The sequence below is a fragment of the Neovison vison genome, chromosome 13 (assembly GCF_020171115.1).
Source record: "Neovison vison isolate M4711 chromosome 13, ASM_NN_V1, whole genome shotgun sequence".
NCBI classification, from domain to species: Eukaryota; Metazoa; Chordata; class Mammalia; order Carnivora; family Mustelidae; genus Neogale; species Neogale vison.
In genome coordinates, this window is record NC_058103.1 from 37,604,197 (window position 1) to 37,617,307 (window position 13,111).

The window sequence follows — 13,111 nt, forward strand, 5'->3', positions numbered from 1 at the left end:
CGGGACTCGATCCCAGGACCCTGAGATCATGACCTGAGCCGAAGGCAGCGGCTTAACCCACTGAGCCACCCAGGCGCCCTAGATTATTTTTTTATAAACATATATTTTTATTCCCAGGTGTACAGGTCTGTGAATCGCCAGGGTTACACACTTCACAGCACTTGTGCTTTGGTGACCTGAGATTTTTAAGAGCCCCTTCAATTTTTTGTTTGTTTTCTTTTGTTTGTTTGTTTTTGGAAGGGTGAGAAGAGTAATAATACAGGTAGGGAGGATTGGAGTATCTAGGTGCTTTCAAATACATTTTTCCCCTCCTCTGGGAGGCTCATTAATAATCCTTTATCCAAGCCATCAAATGAGACAATGAAGCAATTACGAGGCACTTTACTGGATGTCTTTCACAAGTAGTTTTATTAACACAGGGTCATCTCAGCCAGTGAGAGCACATTACACATGATGGATGTCCGTCAGTTTGGTTCCTTTTGGCTGAGGGCTCTGCCTCACACAGTGGCACCGAGGGAAAGTGTTGAGCGCAGAGGTGCCTCACTGGTGTTACACTCCAAAGGTTAGAGATGTCCAGTGCTCTCCCTAGTTTCTGTTAATTACATGCCATGGATCTACCATTTATGACTCTATCTAAATCCTTATAAGCTTGTATAAATTAATGGGCTGTGAAACCTTCTGGTTACGATTCAATGTATAAAGTAATGCTTTGTTTTATTCCAAAATTACCTCTTACAGATTTTGAAAGCTGTGTTATTTGTTTGTAAATTTTCCTTCTTACTCCACCTCTCCCAGGCTTTTTACTTTTTGACCCTTTGGCTCTATACAATTGAGCCCCTTCTCCCTTTAACTTTTTTTTTTTTCATTGTGTTGTGTTAGTTAGGTAGTGTCCCATGATTCGTTGTTTGTGTATAACACCCAGTGCTCCATGCCATCCGTGCCCTCCTCCATACCCATCACCAGGCTCACCCATCCCCCTCTACCCCCTCTCCCCTCTAATTTTATTCTTGTGGCTGACTGAGCGAGAGACCACATTTACCAACTGCATTAAGCCAATCTGTGTGGTTTCTGTGATGAAGCATTTGCTAGTCTGTGAATTACAGCTTATAGATAATATCCTTTTTGTGGTGACTGAATATGGTGTTTGAGTCAAAGAGCTTTGTTGACTATTAGCAGATTAAGATAGAATGGCAGAACTCATGAATAGGTTGTATTTGTTTGTTTGTAAGGTTCCTTTCTCCCTTGGAAATCTGTCAACATTTATAGCTATCCTTGCTGGTAGGTATCATAATGAGGCTTGTTTGTGAGATTTTGTTGATAGAACAAGGGATCCAAGAATAAGTAAATCCTGCTGTAAACCAAGGCCTCCTGTCCTTAGAAATTTGCTAGGGTAGAAAACACATGAAAGGTATACTGCCCAGTGCTTAGGCAAGCTGGATTTAGCATAGGCCAGTCCTATGGTGGTCCCTTGCTCCCAGGACCACCAGTTATGTCTTGAGAAAACTGGCCAGAATATTCAGGAGCAGGCCATGAGTGGATTTATGCCTCAACTTCATGGGCTCATAAAGAAAGAAGACACACAGGGGTGCCCGGGTGGTTCAGTTGGTTACGCACCTGCCTTCTGCTCAGGTCATGGTTTCAGGGTCCTGGGATTGAGCCCCATGTTGGGCTTCCTGCTTAGCATGGAGTCTGGTTCTCTCTCTCCCTCTCCATCTCCCCCAATCCCACTCATGCATGCTCTCTCTCTCTCAAATAAATAAAATCTTAAAAAAAAAAAAAGATGCCCAAAATGATGTACATATCTCTTTACGAAACAGTGACACTGCCCATTAGCAAGCTTGGCCCAAACCCTGTTCTAGAATTGTAGAGGAGCTAGAGAGTAGTGGGCTGGAGGGGTTTTCTTCTAACCCCAGCCATAAGAAGCATTCCAGTCATAATTCAGCCATTGTACAGCACATTATAATTTGTGACGTAAGAAGCATTCCAGTCATAATTCAGCCATTGTACAGCACATTATAATTTGTGACTTCATGTGCATTACCTTTTTAAAACCCTCACCCTCTGAGGTATATGAACATTATCATCATCTTACAGATGAGGAAACTGAAGGTCAAAGCAATTATATGTCTTGCCCATGAATTATGCAGTTTGTAAGTGGTCCGGTGGTCTTCTGTTATATCATGACAACTCAATATTATAGCGGGGATAGATAGCTTCTGAGCATTTAATTTTATTTTCCTTTCCAATAAGATAACAGTGCAGCTATAGAAATCATTTATAATTACTCTAAGGAGAGCTTGGCATTCTAAAAGAGCAATTTGAAGTTCTGGAAATTTTTTTATATTCCCATTATGTATTCCTGGAGGGTATACATAAAAAATGTGCAAAATTATTATATGGGTATATAGTTTCTAAAGCCTGATGCTTACCATTTCTAAATTTTGGTATCCTTCAAATTCCATAAACCATTCAAAGACTGCATTGAGCTTTAGCCATCTGGAGTCAGGCTGCTGGAAACCTTGATAAAGACACTCAACATTTATGTGTAAAATAACTGAGCAAATAAACAAATATGTCATTCTTATAAACCGTGTGGAAGCATTGACTTAGTATTGTTTGAACAACTTAAGATGGAAATATTTTCATTGGAAGGATGGATAATACATTTCAAACATCTTTTATAGTTCATTTTGAAATATTTTTTATTAGTTAATTGCTGCATTTTACCACTTCACATCTGTGTTCCGTCACATGTATTTGGTTTAATAAACTTAAAATGAAAAATATGAGTGAAACATATAAGAAATAAAAGACTAATTTTTAAGGAAGTATTCAGATTGTAATAATCTTTTTTTTTTTTTAAGTGCCTCTATAGGACAGGTGATTGTAGCAGTTAGAGAGCTATATTAGAGAAGAATATATTATAGAAATTTTAGAGTTTATTTGAAAAGTTCTTGTTTTTCTCTTCTCTTTAGAATTTTAACTTAATCAGACTTGTGTTGTATTTTTTATTAGGTGGTATTATCATATCAATTTCTGATAGTTTTTAAAAATTTGTTGTAACTTATTTTTAAATCCTATTAGAGTTAATTTTTCAAGAATTTTTTTATCTTAATTGCTTATTTTATAGATGCTTTCTTTTTAAAAATGTTTTCCTGTTGGCCAATTGTGGACATTGTGTTTTAGTTTATTGAACCGTAGAGCTCTGACATTTACTAACAGGCGTAAAATGGTTTTTCTTTTCTTTCCATTTAAGACTTTAAACATTTAGTAATCTTAACTTTTTTTTTTCTGCTTCTTCATGTTTTCTTTCTACTAACAAGTCTTTAGATTAAAAATAACAGTCATTTTAAAAAAACTGTTTGATTAAAACCTGGGTGGCTCAGTGGGTTAAGCCGCTGCCTTCGGCTCAGGTCATGATCTCGGGGTACTGGGATCAAGTCCCGCATGGGGCTCTCTGCTCGGCAGGGAGCCTGCTTCCCTTCCTCTCTCTCTGCCTGCCTCTCTGCCTACTTGTGATCTCTCTCTGTCAAATGAATAAATAAAATCTTTAAAAAAAAATACCAACAGTATTAAAACAGTGTCTTATTTTTTTGGAGGGCAAGGAGGGTGCCCTTAACTGAGTAATTCTGGTTTCAGTGTGATGCCTTCAAGAGATTTTCGTGAAACTGTCATGAGCTGGAATTCAGACTTTGGCAGAAGTAAGGGTTTTTCAGTGCTCTCTTACGGGTAGGCCCAGAGGCTTCCTCTGTGAGTCTGGCTCTGAGATTATGGAGTTAGAATCTGTCATTTTATTGAGATTCTCTTGCTTATTTTACTGTTATAATGACAATGAAAGTTTTCTTTTTTCTTTTCTTTTCTTTTCTTTTTTTTTTTTTTTAGATTTTTATTTATTTGACAGACAGAGATCACAAGTATTCAGAGAGGCAGGCAGAGAGAGAGAAGGAAGCAGGCTCCCCAGCAAGCAGAGAGCCCAATGCGGGGCTTGATCCCAGGATCCTGGGATCATGACCTGAGCTGAAGGCAGAGGCTTTAACCTGCTGAGCCACCCAGGGGCCCCAAAAGTTCTCTTTTTAAATAAAAGATATAAATACTGTAATTGACAATGCAGAGGTGGATTGGGCAGCCTTTGGTAAGCTTTATCTATTTCTTTTCTTTCCTATTTTCTAGAATTCTAGTTGCGTAGGTTGGAGTTATTGTAAGATGGGCCATGACTCTGTAATTTCTGCTTGTGATATGGCATTGCCATTGAATCCTCTAGTTGTTTTTTTTTTGTTGTTGTTTTGGGGGGGGGTTTGCTATTCACATGCTTTTCCTATTGTAAATTTTCTAAATTGGTATATTCAGGGGGGATTTCCCATGAGGATAATGAATCTCAACCTTCAGGGGCCCTCCCTTGAGTGGATGTCTTCCAAAGCTCTGTACCTAATTTTGTTTTATAATTTTATATTATTTTCTTTAAAGAGGGTCCCTAAGATTGTATAAGCTTTAGGCCCTATCTCATTTGGATTAGCCTCTGGCCAATATGCGAACTCATTGAAACTGGAAGAAAAGCAGTAACAAAGATAGACTTGAACCTTCAGAAACTTGGTCAAGGTATCTGGCAGATGCTGCATTTTCTTTTCTGGTGGACAGTTATGCTAACTAGTAGAACTATGTATCTAAAACCAGATGCACAACTGGTAATCATGGAAGCTTCATGAGTGGAGTTTTAGAGGCTTTGACTGAGTTCTGTTTTGTAGATAACAAGACTTTTGTGGAGGTTCTCTTAGAAAAACAGATAATTTCAAACACTGGGAAATTTTGGGGGCATGTAGAATCTCACTCTTTAACCTATATTTTGTATGTTCCCTCCCACAACAGTGTATATCTTCTTCAATTTCTCACCATTATTTTTCTCCTGTTAGCCATACCTGCACCTGTCTTGAGAAAATACTCGTAACTGATAAGAGTGTTGATGTATTATATGTGTAACATGGACTCTTCACATATCCTTGAGTGTGGGAAGATAAAAAAGACCATGCAAGTTGAAACCGTGCAATATAATCTTAAAACTCAGTGGAAACATTTATGATTATTCTGTGACCTTTACCAGTGTCTGTCAAAACATTAAAAACTCTCTTACTGTTGGTTATAAATGCAGGGAAATGCAAATAATGGTAAAACTCATATTTAGCACACTGTGATTTAGAACTCAAGAAGCATTGAGAATTAAAGCGTTTCATCTCTTTGTAAAAAACTATCATGAGTCATTTGAATCATACTGCCTTCTCATAGTATAGCATGACATGAAGAGACCTTTTTTCCCCCTCTTAGTAAATGCTCGTACTCCTCCATCAGTCTGCATCAACCACAACTATTTTATTCCTGTACTCTCACTATTGTGAACTATCTCCTGTGGTTCTTTTAATGCGAAGTGTTTTTACTGGCTTCACTTCCTCTGGGAAGACTTGATCCTCTTTGTCACAATTGCTTTCCTGATTTATGTTGCTAAGTTCACACTCCCTAAATTCCTCTGGCTTCACATCTAGAGTCTCTCAAGTGTCAACATTGCCACAGTCTTGTGTTTCATCTCTACCTTCATTTATGTTCAATTTGAATGTCCCTTTCAGCATTATCATTTTTCTTTTTTTTGCTGGACTTTAATCTTTGATGGCGAATGCCTGATTTCAGTTATCCATTTGTGTAAAATGTCACCTGGGTTTATTGCTGAGAGCCAAGGAGGCAGCACAACTCCACGCTTTGGGTCTGTGCATGGACTGAATTACAGAGGCACCGTGACCAAGATGAAGGGGCCTTGAAAGAAGTGAGATGATTGGTTACTGATGGTGATATCTGTTTACTAGTTTACTAGTTTACTGTTTACTAGTGATTTGTAGGCTCAGGAGCCAACAGCAAAGTTTATACTTTATGCAGTTACTTACAGTCAATAGTCTATGATAACTCAAATTTGAACTGTGCTGTTGGGAAACTGGTGTTATTTAACTAAACCATAGTTACTGAAAATCATGCCTATAGGAAGTATGTAGGTTGATGATTGTGTGTGTGTGTGTGTGTGTGTGTGTGTGTATTTGAAATAACTTCTAAACCTAGCTTCTAGCAAGAAGTTTAATAGTTGTGATTAAAACATTATTTCAATAATTTAGTTTGTTTTGTGGGAGCAGCGTTTAATTTTGTAACTATATTTGAATACTCAATCAAGAGAGACAACTATGTGATTTTATGTAGCATTTGAAAAGCAACATAGAGCTGAAGTGGATTGTTTGTTTTTTTTCCCCAGTTTTATGTATGGAGAATTGACTGACAAGAAGACCATTGAGAAAGTCAGGCAAACTTTTGACAACTATGAGTCAAACTGCTTTGAAGTTCTTCTGTATAAGAAAAACAGTACGTATCTAAATTACCAATAAGAAGGATCAGCTTGGTAAGTGTTCTCTTTTGGTCAGTGGCTGTTGAGCTATAGAGCAGAGAGAATATCAAACTTTGTCCTTCTCTTGGCAAAGGCAAGGGGTGCTGATGAAATCAGATAGCAGAACTAATTAATGATTCTACCTATGAAAAGCAACCTTTTGAGGAATGGCAGGAAAATATGATGCATTTTAATATGTGTTGGGTGTGTGTGGTGGTGGCAAAATGTTCTATAGTTAATGATCATGGTAAAGATCCTATTGTTACTTTACAGCAACTAAAAATGATAGAGGAATTTATTCATTTCTTGTGGTTAATGGAAAAGGTGATTGCTATCACTGAGTGTGTGTGATTCCCTTTCTACATGTTCATGGCTGATGTGTGTTATTGACTTGAGGTCTTTATGAATATGGCCTTTTCCTAGACTGACTCTTTTGTGTGGAAGGCCAACAGAAGTTTTCTCTACTTTTAGAATAGGCCATTCACCTCTGGTAAATTTGTATTGGTTATAGTGAACTTTTCTCTAGGATGGAATTTGTGAATGATTAATTGTCCATTATATATCACATAAGATCTCATGATATAGAATGTCTTTTAGAATTTGGAGGAAAAAACCAGCCAAACAAAAAACAAATAATGTACTCCACAACAAAGTTTCCTTTCTAATTTGTTTTCTTTGGCTCCTCGGGTCACTGACTTTTGTTTCTTTTTCCCAAGTTGACCTTTTTTTTTTTTTAATGGACAGTCACTTTATAAGATGGGTCAATTTGTTTCAAGTTAATGATAAATGACAGCAAAGCAAATTATCATTTTTTAAAAGATTTATTTATTTATTTGAGAGAGAGAGGAAAAATAAAGGGAGAGAACATGCGTGGGAGGGGCAGAGGAGAGGAATATTAAGCAGACTCCCCGCTGAGCATGGAACCCAACGTGGGACTCAGTCTCATGACCCCGAGATCATGACCTGAGCTGAATCAAGAGTCAGACACTCAACTGAATGTGCCACCTAGGCGTCCCAAGGCCAATTCCTGTCCTCAGTGGAACTGGATGGCTCCTAAATTCTTCCCCAGTTTGGCAAGCATTTTAGCTTCAACAGGAAGCACTTGCTCCATGTTCAGAGCTGGCTGGATTTTTTTTTTTTTTTTAACAGCATAATTCATTCTCTCCATCTTAGTCAAACATTTATTCACTATAAAATATTTAGGCTTGAACTTAGATTTCTCTTTTTATTAATAGACCATCAAAGAGATAATCATAACCACAGTCATTGCTTTAAAATTAGTGCAGTTGGTAATGGGAATGGTGGTTTCTATTGGTATTACTTATGAAATATCTTATCATTTCATCTTTCATGTTACAATCAAGACCAAGGAGGTATTTCTCTTTATTCACAGCCAAATGTCTTTTGGCTTGTTACCTAAAACACAGTCCATTCTGAATGATCTGCTCTGGCCTCTACCAGAGAAAAGTCAAGCTTGAGGTGTCCTCTGGGTCTTTTTTACCAGGTGCATGGTGGATACATATTGATACATATGGATACATTTGGATAAATTTGTATTAGAGTCGTATGTCAAAACCCTTTATCCTTTTCATATAGGGTTGTTCTCCTTTGAATGACTTAAAAATGTGCTCCAAGTTTAGCAAATAATTTAAGGATATTCCTTATTACTAAAGTCATTTCACTTTGACGCTAGGGAGAATAAGAATAAACAAATCTTTGCCTGATTTTAAAGCATGAGAACCGAATTCGTAGTTTCTGAGTTTCTTTAAAATACTTTTTATTGGGGGGCACTGGGTGGCTCACTTGGTTAAGTGACTGCCTTCAGCTCATGTCATGATCCTGGGGTCCTGGGATCGCATCCCACATGGGCTCCCTGCTCAGCAAGGAGCCTGCTTCTCTCCTTCCCTCTGCCTGCCACTCCCTCTGCTTGTGTGTACTCTATCTTGCTTTCTGTCAAATAAATAAATAATATCTTAAAAAAAATACCTTTGTAGAGATTGTTTTCTTTACATCCTTTAAATCATGTTAACAAGAAATTGAATTTTACATTTCCAGAAGTTTCCTTCCAAGGTGGTATTTTGCTTTCTTTTAATGTTTTGAAATTCTCTTATTTGCATTGAGTTTTTTTCATTATTATGAAGGATAGATACCATTTATGTGTTTTAATGGAGTTCTACTACACTTAAAAGAGCTTTAAAAAATCTTGTAAATTGTTACCTGAAGGTTCTTGAACATCAACTAAAAAAAGTATGTTCTTGTAACTTTTTAAAAATGTTAGAAAAATTCACATGTCGATAGATATGTTTTGGGAATTCCTGAATGCTAAGTCTTCCTAACACTTCATTAAGTAATTAGGTTAAACAGCATTTTGCAAATGGAGGGAATGAGATATCTGATTTAACATGTGTCATCGCTGACATTTCAGTTTGTAGGCTCTATTTTTAAGGTGCATTGCTCTGATTAGCAGGGAACGATTTCTGCTGTTGAGAAGGAAGCAGTAGCTCTGGGCTGATGATTTATATGGGTCTTTCTGCCTACACAAAGACATCTGTGATAGCCAGGGCCACCCAGTTAATCAATGCCGAGGCACTGCCTTGAGTTTCCACCTACAACTGGCCTCTCTGCCTAACCCTGTCAGACCTTCTGCCCCCTTAAACCCCCAAACCAGAATATGGCTACTTTACCAGCCACTCAGCAAATACTCTGCCTACTTGGGGAATCTGACCCTGTAAGTCTACTTGAAATAGATCTGCTTTGACATCTGAAAGCAGTTTTTAAAAAAAGCCCTGACTCTATGCTAAAATTTGAAAAGTTGCTCTTTTCATAGAAGGTGCAAAATGTAACATCATTTCTTTTCAGATTTTTAACAGACCTTGGAAAATGACTTTTTTTTTAAAGATTTTATTTATTTGAGAGAGAGAGATCACAAGTAGAGAGAGAGAGAGGAGGAAGCAGGCTCCCCGCCTAGCAGAGAGCCTGATGCAGGACTCGATCCCAGGACCCCGAGATCATGACCTGAGCTGAAGGCAGAGGCTTAATCCACTGAGCCACCCAGGCAGCCCGGAAAATGACTTTTTAATGCCCTTTTCTCTGTTTATGACTGGGCTGCCTCAAGCTCTCTGTGTTGGAATAGCCATAGGCCATGTATCTGCTAGCATGTGTGCCTGGTAATTTGTAGACCTGCGTATATCACTCACAGTTCTTGGGTACACTGTGTAGAAGAACAGAGAACAGTCCTCTCTGGGAGATAGTGTGATGGTTTTATGAGATTGCTGGCTTATCCAGTAATCATTTTGGAAAGGGCCATGTTTTCACAGGTCCCAGGGTTGCAAAGGATCTGGTTGTCAGAACTGAATATTCCATAAACACCTCCTCTTTCTAATTCTCTGACTTCTTGAACCTGGTAGTTAAGCCCTCTCTTCTTGTCTAGGTTCCCCACTGTGGTGACATTACTTTGTGATTTTTTTTTTTGCCAAAGGTATTAAGGTTTTTCTTTTTTTTTTTTTTTTTTATGAAGGTTTTTCTAATTTGGTTTTTGTTGCACTGTTAACAGGCTATCAACTCTCATGCAGAAACTATTAATAGTTGCATATTTCATCCCCCAAATCCCAAACCTAACAAAAGCCTTTGTCTTTAAGATAGAAAATTTGGAGAGGCTTTATTGCACTATGGCTTGGAAACAATATAATGGAAAATATGTCTTCTTGATTCTGATGGAACATTCCTTTGGTGTTTTATCGTTTAATGGATAATTACTCCTTTGAAGGCATTTCTTGTGTCTTTAAATATTTATTGTTTGAAATAATGCCAAATCCTAGTTTGTCCAAATCCAAAGCCTTAAGTGCTCTGAAACTCTGTTTTCTGGAGTCTGCAGGAGCCATTGTTTAAAGAATATAGTGACAGTGCAGAGGATCATAGGGGAAGGGAGGGAAAACTGAATGGGAGGTCATCAGAGAGGGATAAAGACCACGAGAGACTCTTGACTATGGGAAGCAAACTGGGGGTTGCTGGCGGGGAGGTGGGCAGGGAGATGGGGTAATTGGGTAATGGGTATTAAGGAGGGCACATGATGTGATGAGCACTGGGTGTTATATGCAACTGATATATTATTAAAAAATGAAGACTATTTGAAGAAAGGAAAAAAAAAAACATGGCAACAGAGTCAAGCCTTGTTCTTTGAGTGAAGGAGATAGGAAGCGGTGGCTCATGAAGACCCCTTAGATCTCAAGGGCTAGGGGCACATCTTTTTTTTTTCCCCCTTTAAGGTTGCCTTAAAAGGTTTTTTCCCCCTTTAAGGTTGCCTTCAGGTAGAGCTCTGTGTACAGCAGACCAAGTGTTGCTGACATCTTCTTTCTCTGATGTGGGGGTGCTGTCAAAGGCATAGAACCATCTTAGAACTCTGATGAGAGAGGCTTGAGGTAGGGATAGCATTTCAAAGGCTCCTCCAAGAGGAATGCTTATCAGAGCATCAGGGGTTGCTGTTGAAGTCAATCAGAAACATGCCTCAAAGTGACAGGAAGAGAGCAGCATGTAGGAGTGGTCACACATGATGAAACGATGAAAAGGATGTTGGAGAGAGCAGCGGAGGTGTAGGGACACAGACCTAAAGGTCATGCTGGTGTTACTTAAGTTGTGACCCTAGCCTTGTGCTCCTGCATGGTGAAAATATCACTCTCGGCTTTACTTTCACATTTTGATATTTTGGGTTGAAATATGTTTATTAATATTTGAGCAACTAGTCATTGATACAAAGTTAAAGGTTTTCTGTTTTTTTTAAATTTTTTATTATTTATTTATTTATTTATTTGTTTGTTTTTTTTTTTAAATTATGAAAACAGTTAAAATACTGTTGTTTTGGTGTTTGTTCCTGGCATAGCAGTTGGCAGCTAAAGAAAGAGGAGAGGCAGGAGACCAAATCATTGCTGTGGCTATGTCACCCTCTATTGTCCTTTCTGTCTCTTACAGGAACCCCTGTTTGGTTTTATATGCAAATTGCACCAATAAGAAATGAACATGAAAAGGTGGTCTTGTTCTTATGTACTTTTAAGGATATTACATTGTTCAAACAGCCAATAGAGGATGATTCAACAAAAGGTAATTTGCTTTTTCTTTAACTTAACTTTCCTTTCCTTTTCTTCTTTCTTTCTGGAGAGAGTGGGGGAGGGGCAGAAAGAGAGAGAGAGAGAGAGAGAGAGAATCCCAAGCAGTCTCCATGCCCAGAGTGGAGCTGATGTAGGGCTTGATCTCATGACGCTGACATCATGACTAGAGCTAAAATCAAGAGTTGGTTTCTTTAATTGAGTCACCCAGGAGTCCCAACAAAAGGTAATTTTCAGATTAATGGCCACACTTAAGAATTAGGCTGTCTATTAAATATGTAATTATTTAAAAATACATATTATTAAGAAAATACATTATTATTTTAAAAAAAGTATAGGTTGAACTGGAAAACAAAATTTTACTATGTGCTACTTCTTTTGCTTTACATTCATGCCAGTAATTATCCAGAATTAGTTTTATTCAGTCATATCACTTGAATGGAAATAGCATGGCTATCCAAAGTAGAATTAATAGTTAACTTAAATTATAATAAGAGACAGTAAGATAAGGTATAGGGAAGAAATGTCATAGATCATTATTAATTCAGAATCAATAAATGGGATTTTCAACAAGTTCTACCAGGATGAGCTTTGGAAACACAAAATATAATAACCTGTGAGAGGGTTTGGGTGAAGTCCTTTTAACAGCACATTTTGTTATTTTGAATTTTGAATTTTGTTGAGTTGATTAGAGATTGATTAGTTGACTTTTTTCAGATTACTTTTCACCCTTTACTTATTCAGCTGTCGTATTTTCTCTTGGGTAGATGCTGTTATAGTATGTGAAGAATAATTTTCTTATCAAGAGAGTGGCTGGCAAAATGCCAGCATCCGGAATGCAGTCTTACTGACTTTAATATTCAGGAGAGTTAGAGGAAGCAGTAGTCAGTGGCATATGCTTTTATTGCCTTTTCTATGTAACTAGTTCTCATTTTAAATGAGATGTATGTAACATTAAATGCATATATGAGAAAAGAAGAAAGATACAAATTTAAAAACCTAAGCTTCCACCTTAGGGAGACAAAGACGAGCAATTTAAGTGAAAGCAAGCTGAAGACAAGAAATAAGAAACCTTAGAGCAGAAATCAATGAACTAGAAAATAGGAAAACATTAGAGAAAATCATTACAGCTCAAAGCTGGTTCTTTAAAAAGATCATCAAAGTTAATAAACCTCTAGCCAGGCTAACCAAGAACAAAGGGAGAAGGCATGGATTAACAATATCAGAAGTTAAAGAAGGACCATCACAACTCATCCCAAGGACATTAAAGTATTGTAGAGCAATATTTTGATCAACTCTGTAGCCACTGAAAGGATAATTTAGGGAAAATGGACCATTTCTTTGAAAAACAAACTTCCAGAACTCACACTAGGAGAAATAGATAACCTAAATCATCCTATAGCTATTAAAAATAATCAATAATCAGTAAACTTCCAAAATAAAGAAACATCAGTGGATGTTTTTGTTTTTCATTTTTGGCAAATCTACAGTCTTTTCCAAAAAATAGAAGCAGAGAGAATTCTCCTCACTCGTTCTATGAGACCTCATACCAAAATATTCTATTAGACCTCATACCAAAACCAGAAAAAGACATTGCTAGAAA

General features: G+C 37.5%; 1 protein-coding gene across 1 annotated transcript in view; it reads left to right on the forward strand.

Annotated features, from left to right (window-relative positions):
- The window catches only part of KCNH5 (potassium voltage-gated channel subfamily H member 5), a 290,625-nt gene that overhangs the window by 16,269 nt on the left and 261,245 nt on the right, over window positions 1-13,111 (forward strand). The window contains exons 3-4 of the mRNA XM_044232335.1: window positions 6,281-6,387; window positions 11,375-11,503. Of these exons, the coding sequence (XP_044088270.1) occupies window positions 6,281-6,387; window positions 11,375-11,503 (236 nt within the window). The remainder of the gene's footprint in view (window positions 1-6,280; window positions 6,388-11,374; window positions 11,504-13,111) is intronic.